The sequence below is a fragment of the Odontesthes bonariensis genome, chromosome 22, assembly GCF_027942865.1.
Source record: "Odontesthes bonariensis isolate fOdoBon6 chromosome 22, fOdoBon6.hap1, whole genome shotgun sequence".
NCBI lineage: Eukaryota > Metazoa > Chordata > Actinopteri > Atheriniformes > Atherinopsidae > Odontesthes > Odontesthes bonariensis.
In genome coordinates this window covers 20,459,373-20,486,823 of record NC_134527.1, presented here as the reverse complement: position 1 = coordinate 20,486,823, position 27,451 = coordinate 20,459,373, and the positions used below count along the sequence as shown (strand labels likewise).

The 27,451-nt window shown below is 39.1% G+C and overlaps 2 protein-coding genes across 3 annotated transcripts in view; one reads left to right on the top strand and one right to left on the bottom strand.

Moving 5' to 3' along the window:
• LOC142373353 (uncharacterized) overlaps window positions 1–27,451 on the top strand; it is a 314,679-nt gene that overhangs the window by 82,286 nt on the left and 204,942 nt on the right. The gene's annotated exons all lie outside the window — the stretch shown is intronic.
• The window catches only part of fibcd1b (fibrinogen C domain containing 1b), a 115,935-nt gene continuing 105,930 nt past the window's right edge, over window positions 17,447–27,451 (bottom strand). Inside the window, exons 7-8 of one of the 2 annotated variants that reach the window (XM_075455373.1) lie at window positions 23,406–23,585; window positions 17,447–20,998 (exon numbers count right to left, since the gene is read on the bottom strand). In XM_075455373.1, the coding sequence (XP_075311488.1) occupies window positions 20,733–20,998; window positions 23,406–23,585 (446 nt within the window). In that variant the 3' untranslated portion in view covers window positions 17,447–20,732. The remainder of the gene's footprint in view (window positions 20,999–23,405; window positions 23,586–27,451) is intronic. The other variant, XM_075455374.1, reaches the window with a different exon arrangement.

Sequence of the window (27,451 nt, the reverse complement as noted above, 5' to 3'; positions counted from 1 at the left end):
TAGACTGTTTTCCACATGAAACTCGACATAACCTTCCATCTTCAGAGAATAATTCTGTCAGTCAGACACAATGCATCTGCTGCTTGAATGTATTTTATTTGTCTACAATGCTGGATTTTTTTTAAAAAACCCTGCCAAATCTGATGATAATTTATATATGATTTATGTTTTGTCTTGTGGTACATCATGTGAAAAGTAAGTATACTCTTGACTTTTCCAACATATACATCCAACCTTTTATTGTCTTTTTTGTTATTTAAGTACACTTAAAAAGCCACATGTAAAAAAATCCAGTTGTAGCTGTGTTGGAGACTCAAAAAGTCCTTTAACCATCTTGCAAGTGAGAAAATAATAATAATAAAAAAGCTTTGAAATTCATGGTCACAGAGTTGTGTACAGTGAATTCATGAAAATTATGAAAAATGTCCACTATAAGGGAAAACAGTAGCCCCAGAGGCCAAAGTGGACTCACCATCCATTACAGTTAGATACCAAGCTCTTATTAAATTTCATTGCAATTAATCTAATATAGAATGATAGGATATGATACAATCTCATCTGATACAATAAAAAACTAATCTACTTCATTATCAGTCTACAATTAAATTCACTTTGCATTCTTAAGCCCACCTATAACCAAGAGGTAAAAAAAAGGAGAAAAAAACACAAGTGAAAAGTTAACATAATATCAGTGCACACTGCATAAATAAGTCAACCCTTTTAAGTTCTGTGATGCAACAGCCTGCATTTCAGGTGTCACAGACACAGAGAGGTTCTCAAATGACCCATGTCAATAAGTACCATCCTCTGCAGACACATTGGGGTTATGTATGGCAATACAGGATGTGCTCATCCCTTGTATACCAAAGTGCAAGCAAGAGCCCTTTGTGTAATTTGAATAAAAGCCTTTTAGCTGAATCCTCCCATTCCTCCCACTAGCATCCTTCCATCAAAGGCTCTCATGGGGTCTGCTTGGTTATTAGCCGGTGCTCCATATTTGTGAGATGTCACCAGTAATAAGCAGGTTCCTGGTTACCTTTGCCTGTGTCTGTCAGGCAGAAAATTGGATCCTCAGCTTCCACAAGTCCCCATTGGGACCTTCTACCTGCCTGCACCATCAATTAGTCTAACGTACAATAACGTCATGCCACAAGGAGACAAGGACTTGGTAGGAGCTTGGAGATACGATTATCTGGCCAGTGATATTTTCATATGTATCGTATGTCCCTAACAGGAGAGGGAGAGATGCATAATGTCATTCTTGCTCTTTTGGCACATACTGTACAGGAGCATGGATGCAGGGACAATTATCTCTTACAGAATGTACTGAAACACTGTTGCACTCCACCACTGTGCAATGAATTGTACACAACACAAGCTCAATATCAACTTTGGAAAGTAAAGAAAAAAAGGTTAGCAAGTTCACGTTTTCAACTTCTCTTCAAAGTAAACATCATGCTGGATGGATTGTTTAATATTATCAAACCTCTCCTCTTTTGGTTTGTGCAGACAGGGGTAATTTGAAAGAAGTTGAATTCATGTTTTTATGTGTGGCTGCCAGGAAAAAGCAGCATCTGATGAAAAAAGAAATGGAATATATGGCCTTTAGTGTCATTTAAAATTTTTAAAAATTAAAAAAAAAATTGTTCTGCACCAAAACTTGATCAGACTCCAATGCTGTCCTAAAAATGCAAAGTTACATCCAACACTTCTTGACATTGATGTTTCTGATCGAATCCAAACTGCAGCAGCCCTAATGTAATATCGAGTAGAAGTTAATCCAGAAAAAAAGGCTGCAGTCATTAACGAGGGAATCAAGCAGTTTATCATGTCACAGTCACTATAGAAACCGTATCTGAAGATGCTAAAAGCATGACTGCACACTTGAAAACCTTTTACGTTAATTTACTCTGAAATGGAAAGATACTTTGTTGTATTACTTCCATGCAGCGTCATATTGTGAACCACAATTCATTTTGAGATGAAAAACACAGGGTTTTCACTACATGAATATTGTTAAAAAAAAAAAATTCGGGACTCTCTATTTTCAGAATTTCAGTGTCTCTTACCCATGGGGCCCAAGGTTGTTAAGTTTGGCCTGTAATTTGAGGAACTTTTACTGACTGAATCTGAGAATGTTTTTTAAAGGAGCTTCTGAGTAATTGCTCAGTGCTTAATGGGGTTACATTGTGCAGTTTACTCTGTATTTGTATTTTCATAAAATTCAAATACCCCAATTTTTCCACTGCATGTACATCATACTGCATGTTTACCACTATAGAATAGATGGTGTTTCATAACAGTACTCTCCTTCTTTTTTTCCGACGGTTGTTTCACCAAATCGCTCCTTTTCTGCACCAATTCAAACTGAACAGTTATCCGCCTTTTTGAAAAGGCTGATGTCTCCCCTCTGGCATGCATCTGGTCTTCTTAGTAATTTGTCAAGTCTGAGCTCACATTTGAAATGAATGAATGCCATTCCACACATGGTGTGAGTGTTCGGTTACGTGGATGGCCACTGTTGCTTCCAAAGCTGGACCCTCACAAAAGGTTCCTAGTTTTGGTTGCATGGCTGATTGTTAGGGACACGCTGTCCCAGCCTCTCCTGTTGAATAGGTTCAGCTGGAGTTTTTAGGAGCTGGGTCAGGATGGCTTGCTCTTTCAGGAGCAGCAACACAAGAGGAATGCATTTTTTTTTTGCATAGACAGCTCTCTTACATAGGAAAAGGCCTATTCTCTTGCAGAAAGGAAGAGATGTTTTATGACTTGGTCTTTCACAGTGACGAATGTAAAAGCAATGTATTTCTATACAGCTATTCAAAAGTCCTGCATAAAGCCTTTTGTGGTATAGTGAGTAGACTCTCCTCTTATACATCCTAAAAGGTTGAAAGTGAATGTAGTTTATTTTGGATTTATAGCTGCTACAGAACCCTCTGGAGTGCATAATAATTCTGACATGCAAAAAAGGGAAATGAGGTGACTCAATTTCAGCATCCCTTCAGCATGTAGGGAATAGTTGAGGGTGGATGGATAGGCCATGTCCTCTTTCAAACCATAAACATTAGTTTCAGTCCAAGCTGTTCAGTTAGTCCGTCAGTTTGTATTTGGATCCAAAAAAATCCCAGGAAATTTTGTGAGGAAACACTAAAGGCAGATGAACGGTAGCAAAATTATCAGATTTTAAACTAGTGGGTACAGTAATCTTCCTTTTGCAAATCCAAAACGTTGGCTTTATTTTTTTCTTTCACCATTCTTTGGTAAACATTTTCTCATGTGATTCAGTATATGCAAAGAGTTCATGACATTTTCCATTAGGCTTTAATTATACCTGTATAATTAGGAATTAATTGTTCCATCAATGATGTGAAGCCAGCCTGGGACCAAATGCAATAAAACAGGTTCAAACCATAATACTGTCAGTGACTGTTTTAATGGAATTCAATATTCTTCTTCCTCCAAACCTATGTCTTCTCACTGAAATCAAAAGCTTTAAGTTTAAGTTATCTTTGTTGTTTAACTACTTCTGGAGAGGAGTATTTGTGTTGGTAAAAAATCTTCAGAGAGGGTTTTGTAACATCATGTTTGATGTGTGGTCTGAGCTGACAGGCTGTTTACTGTATGTACTACAGATCTGAAAATTATCAGACCCTTAGAAGGACTGGGGGAGAGGGGTTTGGAGTGGGACACTCTAACATAGTCTGCTTGAAAAGAGGTGTACATTAATAGATGAGGAAGGAACTGTTGTCTGTGTTTATCTGTGTTATTCTTACTAAAGCATACTAATCAAGATATGTATTAATACAATATTACTTAACTTTATATCCAGATTCATAGTAGTAGGAATCAAAACATTTCCAAGCACCCCTGAAACTATAAAACCACAAAGTATGAAAATTATAGTCTGTTGAAACTGCAAAAAGTACATTCTGTGTGGAGAAAGAAGAGGTTAAGGAGACTTATTTCGCATTGCGCAAAAAAAGCCCCAGTCAAAGACAAATCCATGGAATTTCTTGTCTATTCTTGTGTAGAATGAAATACTTACATCTATAATGTGCTAATAATTCAAACAAAATTGTAAATTAATGTATCTGCTTTTTACCTTTTCTTCTTTTCATTCATGTAAAAATGTTGCAACGGTACAATTTCCTTTTTGGAGTACAAGTGTTGTGTCTATGCATCCATTTTTCCACCTTTTCATCTCTTAAACCACCTGAAACTTAGAATTAAACTCGTCTTTTACACAGATGGTAATGTTAATTTATACTTTATATACTAAGTCAGCTATTATTTGTACCACATGATTCAGGAAACACCTATACGGCACTGCTTGCCATGTAGAGGAATTTCTACTTTATTAGAACATCTTCCTTGAATGAAATGTTAAGTTCCACCAATGTTTTGGATTTGCTGACATTCTTTCTTCTCCTTTCGAAATTGTGGCTGCTCCTAAAAAGATATCAAGAAAAGAAAATTCCTTAATAAAAATAAAAAGGTCTCGTTGTCATGACAGTGATTTATAGAGAAAGTTCTTTTTAGTTTTTTTTCTGCACAGTAATGCAGACAGTGCAATATTACCTCAGTATTTCGTCAACCTATTCCTGTTCTCTCCTTGCATTATTAGTCTAATCAGGTGGCCGATGTGCCAAGGGCCTTGCCAGAATCCTGCAAAGGAGAAGAAAGGATCCACTTTTTACAAACCTGAGCGCCTGAAAACTCATCAGAGCTGCCCACAGGAACATCAAGGCTGTGATAAGAGGCGAGGAGCGACTGCTCCTTTCGAGCTAATCTGTACAGTAAGTCCATGTCATTGTTCTGTCGTGCCCATCACTGAAACTCTTCATATAAGGCTCACAGGACTGTGACATGATGAAAGATCTTCACCGCACTGTCGCTCTGAAATTAATTCAACTGCTCATTTGTAAAATTTGTGGGATAAGTGCAAATTGTTTGATGGATGTGAGGACAGCTGCTTTTTAACACACAGATTAACGAGTGCAAAATGAAGTCTTTACACGTGGTATGACTTGTACATTTTGCCCAGATGTCCAAAATGATCCAGAAAAACAAAATTGAGAAGACACTATAAAAAACCGACAGTATACGGACAGCAATTGTCAATCACAAAACCCTTTCTTGTGTGCTCAAGACAGATTCCCTCCCTTCTTAACCCCATCATCTGTTCAACACAGGTGACATGGAGCAAAGGTGACACTTACATCAGAAAATATTACAAAAAAGTCTCTGCGGCTTAAACTTTGATTCTACACAAAGGTGCATAGTAGAAGAAGAAAAAAATGCCTACATGAAAAGTTTTAAACTTAAACAGCGACACACAAAGATGAGGTAATTTGAGAAGTCATAATGGTAATATTATGATGATATTATTCACCGTCCACATTGTTCCATCATTGAGAGTTTTCATTTTTGTTAGGCTCTTTGAATAAATCAGTGTTATATAAAAAAATTACAATAAGATTTTGCTTCTCACAAATACTCATAACTCATGTGAGTTTATTCTTTGCTGGCTCAGACCAGAAACAGCTGGTTAAGCACATCCCTTTAATCGTAAGCAGGTAAAATCATTGCTCTAATCTGCATAATATCTTCTTTGAAACAAAGCAGAATATATTGAGTGGATAAACTTTTTTTTGTGCATTTTTATCATTTCCACTGACCTTTACTTGTTCACATATTTAAATCAGCAATGGCAATGGGAAGACAGGCTTCTTCCCGGATATGATATCTCAGATATTCCTTGGGATTAAAGTCATTCTTGAAGAGGAGATCTTTCTATTTTCCACTTGTGGAGGTATGCTGCAGAATTTGTTGGTACTCTGGGTTAGAATCATAAAAGTGTTTTTTTTTTTTAAAGTTTTTTTTTTAACGCTATTGAGCCAAAGAAATGCTCACAGCTCACTGCATTGAGTTTTGCCCAATAAGCTACTTTCTCCAATTAATTTTAAGTGGTTACATTTTGCAAATTGCTTCTTGTGGCTATTTTTTTTTTCCTCAAGGTAAGAAATGTAATTTCCAGTTGGGACAAGTACAGCTTCTTTTGTAATACAACCACTGACAACCCTATCCAGCCTATTTTGTTACCCTTAAACGAGTCAATGAAAATGTGTCTGAATCTAATGTCTTTGCTTGGGAAAGGAAACACAGCTAATGTCTGACAGACATACAATACTTGAGATTGGCAGCACTTTTCAAATATTACAGTGACTGAAGGAGAGGCTTTTGGCTTTCTAGGCCTTACATGTAATTTTAACAAATTACATCTCTCTACTACATAATATGGGGTTAAGAAATCACGCTAATTTCACCTATTTCTGAGACCATTCTCTGTATTCAATATAATATGTTTTTGTAAGAATGGATACAAAAAATACAACGGAAATAGTTCACAGCGAAAATGCCCAAACAAATTTCTCAAACAACCCCTGAATTATCAACTTTGCCAGCCTCAACGTTTTAACTTTTGAACATTTTCTCCATCTGCAGATTGCATGTCACGCGGTCTACAGCGATGGCCATGAAAAAATGTGGGAGTTTGGTAGGGGCATTTGCATATGAAAGGAGGTCAGCGCTTCATGTAATGTAAGTTGTAAACATGACACTGTAAAAGGTCAACGTTAAAAGCGTCTGCAAAATGACTGTAACTTTGAAGGGGAGGAGAAACAGCCATTATCTCCTGTGAATAGAGTAGCAGCGTTTGAGGAGATTTGCTTGGAGACTATAATGGGTTCCTTTCAAATTCATATAAAACTGACACTAAACTAACACTAAAGAATGAAAAAGATAACTTTCTGTTCAAACTTTATTACAGAAAGCTTCCAGGTATACACGTACACACACTCACAAATGAGAACCTCACACAGAGCCCTCTTGGATCTCTGAAGTGCTGCGTTGCTATGAACTGTCATTTGTCAAAAAATGTCTGCAGGTTCTCTTTGCATGGTCTTCTAATAGCTCTCAAGCAGTGGCTGAGTGGTCATTACCAACTGTGTTGGCAATTCAATTACTGATACCACACAAAGAAAATACAGAGGTGGCATAATTATCTTCTAAAACTGCTCTGTACTCAAAGCGTTCTGCAGTAAATTAATGATTGCGCCCCGCTGTGAAAAATTGAAGTTTTACAGTCAGCATAACTGTAATCACATTTCTAATTGTAATGGTTGAAATAATAGTCATATAATAGTTGCAGAGATGTTGATATTTAGCAGGCCAAGTCTATTAATGATAAACACATCTGCATCTGTATCTACCCTGACATCTGTGTAGATGTCATACTGCACATGTGGTTCCAGATGAGCTGAAAGAAGAAAGACACGACATGGAAAACAAGTAAGCATTGAAGACACTAACTGCTGTGACATGTCTATGTAAGATATCAGAAAATATGTAAGCTTCCATCATGTCAGAAAACATCAGCCAGTCACGGGGAAGTTTTTGAAGTAACAAAGACATCAAAAAAAGATTTCAGCCCAGCCTGCATGTGATCAGAATCAAATGAATGTTTTCGTTTTTCTCATTTTGCCTGGTCGAGCATATCAGATCAGATTTTGTTTGCAGGATTCTGCCTATATATGGCTGTGCATGACATGACACAAGGGCAAAGACTTTGTTCTCTTGGTTCTGATGACCTGACAGCTTTATACATTTTTCATACCTCTGGAGGCCTGTGCATTTTCCCTACGAAATGCCACTTTAACGTTGCCAAGATCCAAGATCACCAAATGAAAAGTACGCCGTGTGCTTTTTTTTCCTCGAGACTTTTGCTTTTTAATATGTATACTGATCATTGTGCCATTTGTCGACAGAATGATTAGCTTTGGTGATGAAATCTTGCGTTGTGTTTCATGTGATGATACATTGCCAGTGACCCTTTATAGCCACAAATGCTACCAGCTTCCCATTTGACATTCATGGCTCCACAGTAAGCTGCCCCCTGCCTTTCAAGAGACATGCTGAAGATATAAGCTGGCTGTAATGCAAATCCCCCATGGGTGTTCACAAAGTGAAGTCAGGGCAACAACAGTGCTGTGTTATCTGTGTCCGAGTCACTGGATAAAATATATCAGATCAAGTTTGGGGATGTGGAGGTAAAGCTTTGCTTCGCATCATAATGAGCGCTACAGCAACAATCAGTGTACAGCAAGTCATTTAAATGCCCGGTTTTTATAACAAGATATGGACATTGGTCCGTGCTGTGATTAGCTGATAGGTGATGGTGCCCTGCCTGAACTAACACCATCCTCTCTTTCATTCAGGTGAGCATGTGTTTGGTTGGTTGTCACGGCTCGGCAGTAATCTGGATGTTTACCCTGCTGGCATGTTAAGAAGGAATGCTAATACCCTCAAGCCAGTGCAATGTAGCAAACATGAAAACAAGAAAGAACTCCTCACAAAATGGTCAAATTACAAAACTTCCCACGTAGCCTATATGCATGCAGTAAGTACTGAGTCAGTGGCGTTACTAACATAATCTCCAGTGCTCTTTGCCATCATGTTGGACTGCTAGATTCTTCAAATGCTGCAAATATAATGTACAATTACTGATCACGAAGGAAATAAAATTGATTTCAACCCAACCTCGCTGATTATTTTTGCAAGTCACACAAGGAAGACACCATGAGGCATGTTAATGTTTTTATTCACTATCCAGCAGTTTTTGATCTGCTCATGATACCAGAACTGAGAACACCAAAAACAAATACATTTCATTTCCTCTGATTTGCTATGGGGAGTCTCCATTTTACAAAACCTAACTTGTTCTGTATTGCTGCTTTCGTCGTCGCGTCTGTGATACAAACAGTTTTGCAACTGACTAATGAGGGATGTGTTTACATCAATGCATGGCTGAAGGTGGGGGTGGAAATCAGGCTTGTGCACATGTTTAAAAATTTAAGATGATTTATAAAATAGAACTAATTATTTTTGCTATATTCATAAAGAAGTGCATACATGTATGCACTTCTTTATGAATATAGCATTCATTATTTGTATAGGATTTTTCTGCCTTTGTGCATACTCTTAGATTTAGTCATGATGTGTTATGCATCTGGGGCCCCGTCTTGTTAAAGGACAAGACTGTTTTTTTGACATTGGGCCCTTGATTTCACATTATAACATGATGTTCTACTCACCCCTGCTTGTTGTTGGTAATTTGGAGCTGTTCCGAAGATATTCGAGAGGCGTCTGGCTGCTCTCTTGAGATATTCGGCCATGAAACGGTTTCCTATGGGCAACGTTATACAGGCACAAACTACGCTGTTTATAATTTATTAATTACTGTACACCAGCACTGATAACGTGGAGGTGCGTCGCTTACTTAAAAAAATCCGGGTAACTGTAATTCTGAATTTTTGTCGTAAAGTGGGTGTTACTGACGTCATAATCGTGCTACTACCACAGACAGCCCACAGACAAACACACACAGACTTTACGACAAAAATTCAAAATTACAGTAACCCGGATTTTTTTAAGTAAGCGACGCACCTCCACGTTATCAGTGCTAGTGTACAGTAATGAATATATTATAAACAGCATAGTTTGTGCCTGTATAACGTTGCCCATAGGAAACCGTTTCATGGCCGAATATCTCAAGAGAGCAGCCAGACGCCTCTCGAATATCTTCGGAACAGCTCCTAATTACCAACAACAAGCAGGGGTGAGTAGAACATCATGTTATAATGTGAAATCAAGGGCCCAATGTCAAAAAAACAGTCTTGTCCTGTAACTACGTCTACGTTTTGTCGAACAACACTGTTGTTTTAATTGAATCAAACCTCTATTCTTACAGTGGTTTCCTTTTTAAAACAGAGACGACTTCAATCGTTTGTATACGGTCGATAGACAAGAGCCATGTGTAGAATGGAATGCTCTTTCTATTGGAAAACATTACATTTTACGGGATATGATTTCACTATACAGTGCACAAATGCTTATTGACCAATTCCTGAAATGTTTGAAACAGTATTTAACACAACTTGACACAGGTCCTCAAATAACTAAACAGCATTTATGCTGCCAATTGTAAGCAGTTTGAAGGGACTGAATAAACACCACTGCCAGAAAGCACAGTGTCAAGACTAGACTTGAATGCCTAGAGCATCTTAGTGGCTCTCCAGAGATAGGAACTCAATCATTGCCATCATTTGCTGCCTTTTGAGCTCTGAAATAAAATCTAGATCAGATGGCTGGCAGCCTTCCTCTGTGTTACTACTTTAACACATACCCTTCTATCATGACTCACACTCCTTCAAGGCAATTAGTGGATGCATCATATTGGCTTCGGTTTTAGCTGTGCACAGACACTTCAGAGATATCTAATTGCAGGTTGCATTGTGGTGCAGGATTTCAAAACAGCAGGGGGATTGTAGCAAAGATGTTCAACATTTGGAATGATTTGACAATGATTCTCATATAGTAGTGATACTTGATAGTCACTCTGACACCATCAACTAGAATCAGAGTGACAATTTATTAGGTATCAACTGACATATAAAGTAATTAAAACTAACTAATTCAGACTTATAGCATTTGATACATACTGTACACAACCAATACTGCGGATGTGTGTGTGGCACAGAAATGGAAAATACATGTTTCTCACATGGGCAGGAAATGAATGCATGAATGTTAGTTGTGTGCCTATAGCCCTATTCGGACGGGACTAGTTTAATGGGGGGACCTGGGGTAAAGTAATAATAACCGGGAAATCTAGTCCCGTCCGAACGCGCCATGTCAGTAAAGATAGCGGAGTATGTCGGTAAACTTTGCCGAGAATTCTACCTCCTGTGAAACGGTCCGGAGTATCTACCATAGGTAATACTAATCCCGTGTGAATGCGACCTTCGGTAATAAGTACGGAATATGTCGTCACATCCTTTTAAATAGAGAAACAATTAGGTGTGTCTGTTTGCAAACATGGAGGTTCTGGATGAAGCGCTGCTTGCAAGCACGCATGGTCGGCGCCATGTCTGTTTACAGATGGGGTTTACGGAAGTGAAATGAAGACGTGCATGGCATCCAGGATGTGACGGTTGTGCGTAACCAACAACTCCTCCCATGTTAGATGAATATTACAGGGATTTCTTGTCCCGTCCGAATTGGTCATTTCTTCTCCCTGGCGTCGTCTGGTTAACCAACAGTACCATACGTCCCCCCATATAACTAGTCCCGTCCGAATAGGGCTTGAGAGAGCATTTCTAAAGAAATGTGTATCTGGATGGTATTGAGAATGATATATTCATTTGATAACATGTGATGCTTATACGAATTCCACTTTGATGTGTGATCTTTTTGATGGAAGTGCACTTAATACTTAACTGCTGATTTTATCTTGCACTCTATGTTGCAACTGATATGTTGTGGTGATCGGGGACACTGTGTGGATTTACACAGGGAAATATGTTCGTATGGGCTGTCAGGTGTGGGTTTTAGGGAGGACACGGATGCGGATTTCAAAAAACAAAGGCTTGGTTTATTAAACAAAAAACAAAGTATCAACATAAAACGCAGCTGAGCCGGAGAAAAACGTAGCTATAAACAAAACAAAGAACTTAACATGGCATGGATAAATACTTAGCTTTCAAAAACGTGGAAATCATGGGAAGCAGGAATCTAAAGCCCTATTCGGACGGGACTAGTTCAATGGGGGGACGTATGGTAATGTTGGTTAACCAGACGACGCCAGGGAGAAGAAATGACCAATTCGGACGGGACAAGAAATCCTTGTAATATTCATCTAACATGGGAGGAGTTTTCTTGAATATAAAGCATTCTGCTCCAAAATTATTGTATACAAATGCAGAAGACTTTTTTGTTTGTTTACCTGAATGATAAGTATTACTAAAACGTATTGTACAGTATAACAGAACAGAAGATTTATTCATTTTTGACCTTAATGTAAAGTACTGTTCACCAAAAGTTTTGCTCAGGCTACGTATTTTACCTGAATGTAAAGTATAGTTTAAAATTTTATTTTATTTTTTTATTTTTCCTTTATTTAGCCAGGATTGTCCCATTGAGACTCAGAGTCTCTTCTGCCAGGGAGTCCTGGTCAAAATGGCAGCTTACATACAGTTCCAGACGCAGACAGACACAAAACATATAATAAGGAAAATAAACTTACAAAAAATACATTAAGAGAAAAAATAATAATGATAAACTTAGGCCTACATACAACATAGCATCAGATCAAGGTTATGTGGTGTATGTTTAAAAACAATGACATTCCTCTGTGTAAACAGCATTAATTTCCCTCTTAAAAGTCTCCAAAGAGGGCAGAGAATCCATACACAATATATTCTGCAGCTCATTCCATAGGTGAGTAGCATAAAAAGAAAAGCCTGTCTTCCCTAATTCAGTACGAGGAGTGCAAGACTGAAGTAACAACTTCTGTGAGGAACGTGTACCATAAGATGAAGTGCAAAGAGTCAATAAATTACAGATATAATGGGGAAGTTTACCCAACAATGCCTTAGCAATAAAAAGTAACATATGCAATTTACGCCTTAAATACAGAGATGGCCATTGGACTTTAGAGTATAGATCACAATGGTGAGTTCTTGAGGGGGCACCTGTTACAAATCGCAATGCAGAATGATAAACTGCGTCCAGCTTCTTGAGGAAGCACAAGGGCGCATGCATATAAATTGTATCACCATAATCCAACACTGAGAGAAAAGTACTCTGGACCAGCCTTTTTCTTGCTAAAAATGAAAAACATTTTTTCATACGAAAATAAAAACCAACCTTAGGCCTTAGCTTTCTTAAAAGATTATTGATATGCACTTCAAATGTGAGCTTTTGGTCTAACCAAATACCAAGATATTTGTAAGAAATAACCCGCTCCAGGAAGTGTTGTTAAGTTACCATCAGGACATGCTCTTGATCGTGTGAAAATCATATACTTCGTTTTATTTGTGTTTAGTGCTAATTTTAATTGCAATAATGCATTTTGAATGGATATGAAGGACGTTTGTAAAGAATCCAAGGCATCTTGCACTGAGGTACTAACAGTGTATAGAATGGTATCGTCTGCATATAGATGTACCTTGGCTGGATTTAGGCCCTTATCTATATCATTAATATACAGAGAAAACAAGATTCGGCCAAGAACTGACCCTTGCGGGACACCTGCTTTTATGGTAAGTAAGGGTGATTGAAGGTTCTCTAGGGCAGCACACTGTGTTCTGCCAACTAAATAATTTGAAAACCATTGTAACACTGGGCTACTAAAACCTATAGCCTTAAGTCTATGCAATAGTATTTTAAAATCAACAGTATCAAACGCCTTGGAGAGGTCAACAAAAAGTGCACAACATAATTTTTTTGTGTCCAAGGCAGAAATAAAATCATTTAAAACAGATGTCACGGCAGTTCCAGTGCTATGACCTTGCTTGAAGCCTGATTGAGTTGAACTTAAAATATTGTTTTCAGCTAAGTAGTGTTTCATTTGCTCACTGACAAGAGATTCAAACACTTTAGCTAGGGTTGACAACCTAGAAATGGGTCGATAATTATCTAAGATAGACGAGTCACCCCCTTTTAGAAGTGGCAATACTTGAGCTGATTTCCAAGATTCTGGGATACATCCACTTGTTAAACTAAGGTTAAAAATAGCAGCAATGGCATCAGAAATTAAAAGTGCAGCAGTTTTATAAAAGAATGGTTCAATTTGATCAGGACCTGCTGATTTTTTACAATCCAAGTTTGCCAACGCCTTTCATACCTGCGAGGTGGATATATGAGTAAAATTAAAATAACTAGTATTAGATACAGTACATATGTGGTCAGTATTTGTTACATCAGTTTTAGTCTGAGTCATAACCCCTGCATTTATGAAGTGCTCATTGAAGGCATTTACAATGTTTTGTTTCCCTATAATTTCCCCTTTGCTGCATGAAAGAGAGTTTGGAAGGGTAGGTGGCGCCATTGTACCTTCAGTAGATTTGATCAGTTTCCAAAACTTTTTAGGGTCATTTAGATTTTCATTTATCATTTCAAGGTAATAACCACTTTTTGTGTTCTTCACTAATCTTGTGCACCAGTTTCTGAGAGTACTGTAGTTCAACCACAGATTGGGGTCATTATGTTTCTTAGCATTTGCCCAGGCTCTGTCCCTTTCTCTAATGGCCACAGCAATATCATCTTTGAACCAAGGATTGTTTTTACCACTTATTCTAAAAGATCTCAATGGAGCATGTTTGTTAATTAAAAAAAGAAAAGTTGCTTAAAAAAAGTCCCAAGCCTCTTCTACAGTAGTCATATTACACACATAGTGCAAATCACTATGAAAAACATCATGCAGGAAGGCCTGCTCATTGAAATGCTTATAGTCCCGTTTGAAGACATATCTTGGACTAGATTTTGGTGGCTTACAATCTCTAACACAAGCAATTGTGCAGTGGTCACTGATATCATTGCAGAATATACCAACAGCAGTATATTTATGTGGGGTATTTGTGAGGATGACATCCAATAAAGTTGACTTGTTCATGTCTTTTAAATTAATCCACTAATTGCTCAAGATGCAGCGCATCACAAATGTCCTTAAGCGCGTTTGACGATGCGGACAACCAGTCTCAGTTTAGATCTCCCAGCAGTAGGAGCTTGTTGTCCATGTATTTGTGCAGCACTTCAGATAGCGCAGTTGCAGCCTCAGCAGTTGCAGACGGTGGGCGATAACACCCGATTACTGTAAGGCCGGCACTGTTTGGCATAATAAGTTTTATTGCCAATAATTCAAAAAATCTTGGTCTAGTGACAGACTCGATGATTGAGCACTCCAGTGCTGTTTTGATGTAGGCTGCCACGCCCTCTCCCCTTTTCATGCGATCCGACCGGAAGATGGTGTAGCCATCAATGTTTATCATTTCATTTGTGATAGAGGAGTTCAGCCAAGTCTCTGTTAAAACCATTATGTCACAGTCAGTTGACTTTGCCCAAATACGCACGGATTCTATTTTGTTAATTAGACTGCGCACGTTTGTATGAATGACACATAGTCTCAAGCTTAATTTGACCAGGGCCTGGGTTAGGGTGAATATTTCCTGCCAGCAACAGCAGAACAAGCATCCAGGCATCCACATCCACATCCCGCCGGCGGCGGTCACCCCGAACCGCAGGTGCAGGCCTAGTCAGCCACAGGGGAGAGAGTCCAGACTCCCGCACTCCATGCGAGATTTGATCCGCACCGTCCGATACAGTCCATCGAAGAGACGAAGGGGGAAATCCAGCCACAAACGGCATCGTAACAGTCCTCGCAGAGGCATTCCAGCAATCCAGGCCATGATCAGCGATGCCTTCCGAGTTGAAAGTCGGAAAGAACGCCAACAGGTAGATCAAAGTAATCCAAGTCATTTTTTGCTGGTTTAGGCTACCATCGATTCTTCAAAGTTCTATGCGCCAACTGTGTCGGTGTGGTTTAGTAAGCAAACGCGAGTAAACAGTAAACATACGTTTTGGAACACATTATAGGCTATATATTGTGGTTACTGAGACAGGGACAAAACAAACAAACACCTATGCCGCCATCTTGAACACCTGAAAAAAAGGATTGCACAACGAAACTTAAGTGTCATTTTCTATTTTACACCTAATTGTTTCTCTCTTTAAAAGGATGTGACGATATATTCCGTACTTATTACCGAAGGTCGCATTCGCACGGGATTAGTATTAGGCTACCTATGGTAGATACTCCGGACCGTTTCACAGTAGGTAGAATTCTCGGCAAAGTTTACCGACATACTCCGCTATCTTTACTGACATGGCGCGTTCGGACGGGACTAGATTTCCCGGTTATTATTACTTTACCCCAGGTCCCCCCATTAAACTAGTCCCGTCCGAATAGGGCTTTAGCATGGGTGACAAACATGACAAACAACAAAGATCCGGCAACCTGACAGGGGAGGCAGGAAACTAAATAGGGAGTGAGAGTGATTGGAGAGTGAGTGCAGCTGAGGGAAAAAACACAGGTGAAGTGAGTGAAACTAATGAACTGAGTGCAGGGAAACTAAAACATGACTAAAAACTAAACATGGACTAAAAACAAAAGCATAACCTAAAACATGAAACTAAAAATGAGAGTCCCTGGGCGTGACATGGGCTAAATTGGTCAAAGGATTTCTTACTACCATTTCAGTCTCTCAGAAGCTTTGATTCTTGTTGGCTGAATTAATCATGTACTTGTCTCTTTACACCCATCCTATATTTTTTTTTTCTCGGGATTAATAAAGTATCTATCTATCTATCTATCTATCTATCTATCTATCTATCTATCTATCTATCAAGCACAACAGATAAAGTTAAGCAGGTAAACATAAAAGTGAAAGTATTTGAATTTGGCTTGTTCATTGTTAAACACTGAATCGTCCCTCCTTTCTTTGTTTCTTTGTTTCTCTTAGAAACATGACTTTTAAAATCTTTACATGTTACCTTTTAGGGATGAGGTTTTATGAGATGTGAGATTTATCTTAGTTGATGCAAGATGATCAATTGTGATCTCGGTTTCTCCAGAGCAAGCTGCTATTTTTCATGTCTATTGTCACATGATTCATTTTGCTCTTCCAGCTGATGCAGCTGAATTGGTGGTTCTTTATGAACACTCTCATAGTACAGCAGCACTGACCCCATTTTAATCACCTCTGATTGAATTAATCTGTGTTGTAGGGCATTGTTAAGGTTGCTGCCTTATTTGTATGTTCCGCAGTTTTGCTTTGAGCAATGGTAGATTTGGACACATATTTTACCTTAAAAACTTCACTAGAATTCAAAGCAAAAACATTCTGTTATCCAAACAAATGATTTAGTGTTGCTTTAAGTTATATGGTTGTTAATTGCTGCACTGAAACAACTATTTATTTCAATAATCTATTTGGAGATATCAGTAATGAATGACAAACAATGCAGTTTTAACAGAGAATTGAACAAAAATAAACAAACACCCACGTTGCTACGCATCAGCTGAGCACAAAGCTAGTTATCTGTGGAATGATTAAGACGGTAAGTGATAAAAGAGAAAAGTAATTCAAACCTTATCAAATCTCTCAGATAACTTGTGCAAATCTTTCTAACAGCTCCGCACAGATGGATCACACAACATTGGTTATTCCTTTTCTCTTTTGGAAGAGTTTACGGTAACCAGGATTTTTACCTTTAAACTCCATAAACAGATCTGAAAAAACTCAGCAAAGCCAAATCTATCTGAACTGCTCAACACATGGACACTTTCATATTGTGTGCCTTCTCATACTTCTTCTCAAAACCCTGTTGATATTAAAAACAAAAACATAGATGAGTTTTATCCAGCTCTTCTTCTTTCAGATGTAAAAAGAAACGAAATGAAACAAAACAAAACATTTTGGAACATCGATCACATTTTTCGTTGGTGGTGCCGAGAGAAGAAAAACCACAGTTCGCATTATTCTCCATTTATAAAATGTGAATGTTTATTAAATGTTGACAGGAACATTAAAACACAGTATCAAGATTCAACAAAACAATCTATAGTACTTCACCAAAAATAAAACAAAGAGAAAACATAGTTAGTTCTGCGCAGGGAATGAAGGAGGACTGAGGATTGGGAAGGCAGGAGAGCGGGGGCAGCAGTGGGAGAAAAGAAAACAGCATTGAGGAGGATGGGAGTTACAGGAGCTGGGAAAAAGAGGAGAATTTAGAAGCTGGGGGTGTGGGGATGGCAGCAAAGGCTAAGACAATTAAGAAGGTACACGCTAAGAAATATAGAAGGTTTGGGGACCTGGGGGATCAATAAGGAGGGCACTGATGCTCTGTAATGAGTGGGATAACTGGGATTGATTAGAGCCTCTGATTTCACTCTTTTATCTTCTCTTCCATTAGAGTCTTAGCAAGCTGCGGCAGAGACAAAGAGAGAGAGAGAGAGTGTCTAAGGCATTCACACAACAAAAACACAGAAAGGGGGCATGGCAAATAATAGATGTCTACAAAAGTAAATAATACAGAGCAACGGTAACATATACAGTGTGCACAACGTCGTGTGGGGGTCAACAAAGACTTTAGGAGTGGGTTTGCAGGGTTTTAGGGTACAGGCGCAGATTAACACAGTACCAGAAAGTGGTCTCCACTCTAATGGATTCACAATCACAATAAGTAATAGTTCATTATAATAATGTAAATCTCTCTGTTATCAACACAAACAGTAGGGGAGGCGAGTTGTACATAAGCATCACATTACTTGAAAATTTCACATTAAGACACACTCAGCCTCCCGCTCCTTGTCTGGCTCATGCACACAGGCATGAACAAACTGAAGCATGTGCCTGTATGTGTACACACAGAGAAACTATAGATGCATACTTGTGTACACAAACACACAGGCTCCGTCAAGACACGCACTCACGCTCACACACACACACACACACACTCGCATACATTCACCCACGCAAATCCAGTTCCTTCGCCTTATGTGACTTCTTACAGTTCCAGCTTAGATTGACAAAAACCTCTGGCATTATCAAACCTCATACTATGTGCCATAATAACATCAGCGTTTTTTTTTCTTTTTACAAGTGTCTGTGCTTTGATGAAAGGAGGTGGCAGCGGTCCACCGGGATATGACGTATAGCCGTATGTACTGTACACAGCCGAGGTGCCACGGAGGCACACGCAGCAAGAGGAGATCCTTCCGGAGATGACAGAAACACTCACGGCTGCTCAAACATCAGAGGTACTCAGTGCTGCATTGCTCGGTGCTTCACGTGAACTCACTGTCAGCTGTGGTGACGCCCTTCAGTGCACATTCAAAGCTGTTTCACGAGACTCTCCAAAGCCAAAGATTTTCGGAAAGATCACATATGTCCAGCAAGGCAGCTAAAGTGCCAAAAAAGTTTGAAATCACTCTCATATTGTTCCTCCAAAAAAACGATTCAGGTTTGTGTGGCAGATTTGAACGAGCATGTGCCTGAGGGATAATCGCGTTTCCTCCTCTTGTCTTGTTTTCAATCTTATTCAGTCTGCCAACTGCCCATGTTGCTGAGAAAAAGTTCCTCGCTATCTTTTGAAGTGGTGAATTTTGTCGAGTCCGTGTGCTTAAGCTCTCTTTGTGTTTTAGCATAGTAAGAAACATATCACATGCTCTTGAAGTCATACACACTGTACAATAAAATCTTCAGATATTTTAAAGCTTTTCTCACATCATCCAAAAAAGTTGACCGACCGAGTTAAAAGAAAAGAGCAATACTGAACAGATGTAATTGCACTGTTTTTCACCCACATGTTGCTTTTGTTTTTTTTTCTTGGTAACATTTTTTTCTCATTGTTTTTTTTTAACATTTTTTTATTTTTATTTGCTTTCAGGCAATTTTGACTTTGCCGTGACACACTGCAGAATTTCTACTGAGAAGAAGACGAAAAAGAAGAGAAAGGGCGAAGAGCATCAAATCTTATTTTACAGCAAATTTTCCGCTGTGTACATGACAGCAGAAACTGTCACAAGATAATCACCTGGAACGGAGAGAAAGCTTACAAAACAGAGGACCAACAAAAGAGGCGGGAATGGAGGATGAACCATTTCTTTACCCGGTCTTACTCTGTGGTACAGTCCCCTCTTGCGTTTTTATGTCTTATAGAGAAAAAAATATTGCATGCCTTGTGTCATGAGTGATATTATGGCAGCCATGCATCATGTACTGTCTATCTGTGCTTAACATTGTGCTCAGTCAAGATGCTCGTCTGAACCCATGACAGGAAACTGATAGTCTTGGAGAGCTCTGTCTGTCTGTCTGTCAAAGTCACATACACATGCACACTCACACACACACACACCTACACACGCAAAGTGCTGGGTTACCATCTGTGAGTGCTGCATCAACTGGCCAGCTGGCAAGGACGATCACACAAAGTGCCCAATATGCTCCTTAATGGCCCAAGTTAGATGAATAAGATCCTCCATTGTCCCCCCGCCCACCACCACCACCTTATTTCCTCTTTTTCTTCTTGCACCTCTTCCCACTTCCTCCCTCTGCTTTGTGCTATATCCCCTTTTTCTTCAACCAATTTAACTCCTGTCAGCTTGTATCCTCATTTTCTGTCTTCCTCTCATTATTCGAGGCCCTGCACTTCTTGCCACAACCCTGCTGGGTCTCATTCACACAGATAAAGGATGTAAATGTAACAGTTCACCACTGCGCTCTCTCGTCTCACGGGTGAAACTTGAAAATTTCTCTCTCCTGCTCATATGTTGTGAAGGCTCTGTGTGGTTCTATTATTTGCTGAAGAACCCTCTCACATCTTGTGCAGCGATAGGCAGTGAGACTGAGCCTGTCTAAGTGCCATGCCACCACAGATGGGAGGTCAGAGCTACACGTCAGGAGAAAATCACTGGGGTGTGATGGCGTGACCATCATATCAGACTGAGTAAAGCTAGCGCAGTGGACTGTGGGCTCAGGGCTCTGATACGCTGGTTTTTTTTATCACTGCAAAGACAAAAAAATTAGGGCATTATGGTTAGAATATTTTTCATAAAAAGGATTATGGCAGCCAACATGACTAGTAGCTGAGTGATGAAGGACAGAAGAGCAAAACGGAGGACACCATGAGGCAAACTGCAGAGTCAGCTAAACTCAAAGAGGTATGTTTTAGTGAATAAACAATATCGGGACAAGTAACTCCATCTAGCTGTCAGAAAATGTGGTTTGTAATGTTTCAGAAATGTCTTCTTTTTTCTTCTTCCTCTTTTGTTGGTTTTATTTATTGTCAGAATCACGGGTGGGACGGATCTTCATCTCGGAGAACTTGAGGGAATACTGCCAGCCAGTCCAGGAGGACCACTCGATGCCATCGGCATAGGAGGTGTGCTGACCGCGCAGGTACTGGCCATTAAGGTTGGAGGTGTGGCAGTTGCGATACCACCACGCGCCATGGTAGAAGGAGGCGCAGTTATTCTCAGAGTGGTCATTATCTCTGTCTTTGGTGGTGAACTTCATTCCATTGTGCTTCAGGAGAGAATCACCTGAAATGTGCAACAAAATTTGAATGAGTCAGTACAAACAAAACTTTATGTATATATATTTATATATATATATATATATATATATATATATATATATATATATATATATATATATATATATATATATACACATATATATACACATGTACATGTACATGTATATATATGTATATATATATATATATATATATATATATATATATATATATATATATATATATGTATATATATATATACATATACATGTACATGTACATGTACATGTACATGTATAGTACATTTCTCTTTTAAAGAACTATAGTTTGTCAGTAGCTAAAAGCATATTTTTTTTTAAAACAAGGGCAGATGTGAGATGAAAAACACATTTTAAATCACGGCTTTTGCATTGTCTGATACCAGAAACCATAATTAGACATTTTGAAGTTAATCGCAAGTGATTAACTTCAAAATGTCATGACTTTGCAGTTAATCGTTTTAATAAAAAGACAGAGATAAAAGAATAAAAAATAAGACTCTGCAGTTCTCAAGAGTATTTCTTCTAGTAATCTAAATCTGGAGGTCAGATGGCTTTGCCAATTCATCAAAGTTTCTGTTGTGACCTTTTACATCTTTTAATAACGCATCCTCAGTGGTTTCAACCGGATATTTATCAGTCGGTGGGCACAAATGTATTAGTGGAGAGAAAAGAGATCTCACATCTTGATTGAATTCTTTCCTGCATTTTTCTAACTGGTAAAAAGGCTATAAAAGCATAATCAATGAGAGGGCGCATTCTTTCAGGCAACCTATGATTGTGAATATGACAGTGATGTAAGACCACTGCAGGGATGCAGCACAGCCAAGTGCCCTTAATCATTGTATGGGTAGTAAGTCTGATCCTCACAATCAAATTGCTGAGCTGGAAACATCTTCCAACCATGTAAAGATTTCTCTCTGGCAAGCTCTCAACAATGATAACTGCTTTAAAAGCTACTGCTCTAAGAGGCTAAAAAGTAAAATGAACCCGGCATCATTGCAGATACTGTGGTAAACCAGAAGTTTTCAGCAAATGGATGTTCAAAGAGCTCATAATGTGCAATAAACTCCCCATACCCTCCCTCCACTCTCTTCCCTCTCCAATCTTTCCAAAGCAGGTTCCACACTGGCACCAGAAGTGAATAGAAGGACAAAGCTTTGAGGAGAATGAAAGAGAGCTCGTGAGGGCATCAAACAGCCTTTAATTGCCCAGGATGTGGCCATACAGCTCCTTACCCTCTCACTCTGCCCCACTCTGCGCTCAATTTGACATTACTATGGTAACCACTCAGTTGGAAAAATTATTTGAAAAACATGTTCATGTTGTGTGCTGTTGGACATTAGAAGAGAAGATACGGTAGGTGAAGAGTGGTGTCAGCAATGGCATGATGTCCAGAGGGTGTATCAAAAGAAAACAAAAAACCAAAACATCAACAACAGTGCCACTTAAAGGCTCATTTACAAAGCACTGGATGTAACCATGGTGGCTCGGGGCTGGCAGCCTCCTCGGATGCCCATTAGGATCCAGCTGCTCTCAGTGCAAATGAGCACCTGTCAGCTGATCGGAAAGCGGCCACAGAGGGACTGCAGCAAAAACATTTATAAAAACAACAGCAGAAATACTAAGAGAGCGGCTTGCAACAACATCCCTAGAGAGCTTGTGTTTCCCTAATTTCACTGGATTCAACCAGGCAAACAAGTTCAAGGTGAGGATGTGACGAAGACAGACCAGGAGCATAACGCAACATTTTGCAAGCCCCACATCTGAACGACGACCTGTTGTTCAACAAACACACAACTTTGCTATCTTTAAAAAAAAAAAAAAGCTGTTCTGCTTCTACCTACTCAGATATCCATATCCTCATTTTTATTTACCTCTCTGCCCCCTGTACCCCGACCTTCTTCCATCTTAGTATCCTTCCAACCCACCTCCCACATCTCCACATCTCCCTGCTGCATCTCTCATATCTACCCCCATTCCCCCTGTGTTCCCAAAGTAGCGCTCCCCACAGGTTCTTTAAATTGCTTCTTCATTTCAGCAGCGGGTTTTTGTTTACGCTGCAGGTCAAGCCGTGCAATTAATTGGCAGTAATTTAATCAAGGTGACAGGTAGCTGGCTTGGATCTGATTGTTAGGGAGCAGAGGCACAGACTCTAGCTGCTCCTCCCTCTGTGCAACTGGCTGCATGGTTTAACAAGCCAACACACCTTCTGCGCTGTAAGAATAACCTACTGTTCTTATATTTAAAGGCAGAATGAAAGCAGAGCTGGCTGGAGGTTTTACCCACCGCTGTTTTAGCAATTAGGAGAGATGAAAAAGAAATGTGCAAAGCAAAAACTGTGTGTTCTAATCAGTGAAAAGCTTTAACGAGTTCACTCAGTACTGCACATACCTGCGTTGCCAGAATAGTCTCCAACAGTCAAAGGGTATCCATCATCATCAGGGTCCACTGAGAAAAGGCCTACTCCGAAAGTACCATACTGAGCATATGCTGTGTTATTTTCAAAGTCTTCCAAGTCGATACGCAGCTCATAGTTTCCCTGAATGGACAGGGCATGGATCTGCTTTAGCCCTGCAGGGAAAAGGAGAGAGACACAGACCAAAACAATCCATTACTAAGTACCAGCATTGTTCGAAGCAGACAATATGAAGCTATTTCAGTACTCTCTCAAAGCCATGCATTTTCTGGGAACTTATTTCTGTTCCATTTGGAGTCTCCCTCTGCCTGTGTAGGGTTTCTTATCAAAACAAGATTAGTTTCTATTCAATAGTGTGTACTGTTCATGCAGGTGTTTGCTGTGAAGTTGGAGACCAGCTGAGTCTACAGACCACATCAACGTATTGGATCTAATATTAAGAAATGATACAACCTATCAAACTTTCATCGTACTGACCTGCAGCTGAAACGTGAAGGTTTTCTCTCAAAAATTAAGAGTTTGCGGAATCAATAGTTAACAGCTGCATTCTTTATCAGGGGATCTGTTAAGTCTTATAGTTGATTTGAATGCCTTCAGGTTTGAACTGTTGCCATGGTAATTGACATCTAAATCAGTATTTCAATCCATTGTGGGTTTTTAAATATACATAACCTCAAAAATCCCAAACAGCTCATGAAAAAAAAGATTATTCATTATACATCAGCATTAATTAAGTTTAGCATACGTTTCTCTCACAGAGGGGCATTTTGATTTTGATGCATCTATATTGCTAACTGGAGCGGCTGCCAATGGGATTCAAATCACTCATGTAATAGTTGTGCTTTACTGCCTGAGCTGAAGTGCAAAAAAGGGCTGGAAGTGTCCATCTTGATATTCAACTTCCTTGATATGGAGACAATATGCAGTAAAATAACAAAGAAAGCTTAATATGTGTGAACATTACATATGGAATGTTTTTAAAAGTGGCATCTTCACTTTCACATGTCAAAAAAGGCAAGAGTACCAGATATCACATATCTGTAGGTAGCAGCTCACTGCTGCCTGCATAGAAATGCAAAAACCTGGTATTTTGTGACCGCCCTGTTGAGTGTCTCTGTCCCTTCATTGATTCATTTTGTTCATACCCACTTTATGCTATTTGGGGTTTCAGGGTCGCTGTAGCCTACCCGTAACACAATCAGGTGAGAAGCAGGGTACACCTTGGACAGGTCTGCAGTCCAGCATCTGTGTCCACGTTTTATTGTAAAAAATATAATTAATGTTCAGGATATTCATTCACCTTGAGAATGTAAATCAGCCACAACACCAAGACAACAAGCTTAATACCATGCATGTTGTGTTGGTCACAGCCTTGTTCAGCCCAGAAATTAGGGGGCACGGACATGAAAAAAACTACTCAGGCACCAAAGGAACAAAATGAAGAAAATACAAACAAAAAAGGCTTTAACTTTAGTTTCTGGACAGTTTTCGAAACTTGTGGGGCGCATCTTCCTGCTGAAGGTGGCTTTTAGGTGCCAAGTATCAGTCAAAGTGGCAGACCCAGCAGAAAACTGGATTTTAACAAGATGATCAATCACTTCACCTGTCAGTAGTTTTGATACTGTCAAGGATTATCAGGGGGTTTTGAGTTGTGTCAAAAGACAGTCCTCTTATACTCCACTCAAAAAAGTTAAGAGTTAAATGTTAAAGAAAGAAATGTGAAACTTTTGAAGTGTTTTATTGCCCAAATAAGTGTAACATGTTGTCATTAGTGCAATTTCTAGCAGTGCTCAAATGGATCCAAAGATACACCGCGGTCACAGCCTCCTAATGGGCGGAATTACATTGAAGAACTCATTTGAACCGTAGATGTCTTTACTGTAACATAGATGTATTGTTTTGATAGATTTGTACAAAGATAAGATTATTTCTGTGTCAATGTATGTTTTCTTTTTACATTTCCAATAACACATTTCATAAACTTTCAGCACACATACACCTGTCTCAGCTATTCTGAGCCTGTCATCGCTTCATCGGATGCCCTGAATTAATCTTTTAATTATTGCTAAATCTGAGCATTTGTGTAAGACAGACAGTGCCGGAGGGAAAACAGGGTTTCCATCCCTCCTTCCCTGCTCCCGCCTTCTCTTGGTATCCCCTGCTGTGTTGGAGTGATGGTGCCTCCCAGGGCAACTTTGCCCCCCTGGGTTGATCAAAGGTACCGAAGAGGAATAGTGTGTCAGGCAGAAAGAGGCAGGAAGAACTCTACCTGGGTGTCTTGAACGCAAAATTCAAAGGAGGAAGACAAACAACAGTGAACTTGGCTTCGAGACTGTCAGAGAGCCTCCCCTGTTCTTGGAAATGCACTCAACATTTTCAGAGTTTATTCGAAAGAATAGAACTATAAAGAAAGATGCATTGAAAGCATGAACAGAGCTGCTTCAAAGGCTTTACTTTTAGGAATGAGGGTTGGATTTAGTGCTTGTAGAGAAATATACGGGCATGTTTAAGGTTTGTTTTACTGTTTGTCCTGCAATGTGACTCAGACTCACCATGAAAGCAGCTGCGCCGCAGGAAGATGGGTGTTTCAATGAACCTGAACACTGTCATTTTACCTCCTGCGGCAATCATCACCTTCACAAATGAAACTCATTCTCTTTTTTAAAAGCTTACAAACCTCAAACTGACTTCGTCTAATTTGAATTCCATTGCTGTCAAGAATTGCTCTCCGAGAGCACCTCATCTGAAGTGGAAGGCTAATTTGATGACAAACACAGCTGAAAGAACCCATTATTATTCAGAGACAGAAGCTCGCAGTCTGGGCCCAGGCACTTAGTTTGGATTTAATCCAGCCCAATGGGAGGCTGAACCTGTTCTTTTCGTTTTCAAAGTGGATCAGCCAATTGGAGGTGGAGAATCAGTCATTAATGCGTTCATAGGCAAGTAACTTCACGCATGTCACTTTCAAATAGCTTTTCATAAAAGAATATCAATACTCAAGTCTACATGCAGGAAGCAAACACACAGCAGCACAAAGAAAATGCACGTTTTCACATTTCACCTCAGAGAAACAAAAATGGCTTATTTGCAGAAATGGTATTTGTGTCGTAGTCTTTTGAGAAAAAGTATCAATCTACATGAGCGCCTGAGGGAAGAGTACCCTGCAGTGATATGACAAAACTTCAAAAGGAAGACTTAGAATGTTTTCTCTCCCAGAAAAAAAGGAAAATAAAATAGCAGATGCAACACGACTCTATTTAAAGACTCTCCAGCTTCAAACTGTATTTACATAGCTTTAATTCAGTCCCTAATTAAAGCCCCAGAGAATCTCAGCGAGACTCCAATTCAGAATAATTAAAAAGGAAGACAAGTGAAATAACAACAGAGACTTCTTTGCTTAAATTCTAAATGCTCAGGTGTAACTGTCTGTTAATTAAATGCTATTGTTAGGATATTTAAAATGAGTTCTAATACAAGGGAGAATTCTGAGGTGTTTTGCTTCAGTATTAACATGCTGATTGCTCCACTTGGGAGACACTATCTCTCTTATCACTGATTTGCCATTTAAAGGAGGCTAAGTGGCATCAACAGAATAAAAAAAAAAGAAAAGAAAGAAAAAAGAATAAAAAAAACGTAATTCTTCATTTGCATTAGATGGGCAATTAGGCTTTTCTTGCTACACCTTATTCATAATATACGAATCAATAATTTTGCTGTGGTCACAACAAATCAGAATAATTACTTTCCTGCGTGCATGACTTTAATTACAGACGTATAGTACTGATATCTGCATGTCTACAAACAACGAAAGATGACAAAATGATTAATATAGGAAGGAACTGAAGGAAGATACAGTGTAAAATGTTTACTTTTGTGTGAGTGTTGTGCTTTAGTACACTGGTGATTTCACCTCATATCAAAGTCAGCAAGCTAACATGTTCACAGTGATGGTTATATGTTGGTTTAATGTTAACCATCCTCTTGCAGGGTAATATATTTATGACAACTGCTAATTAACACA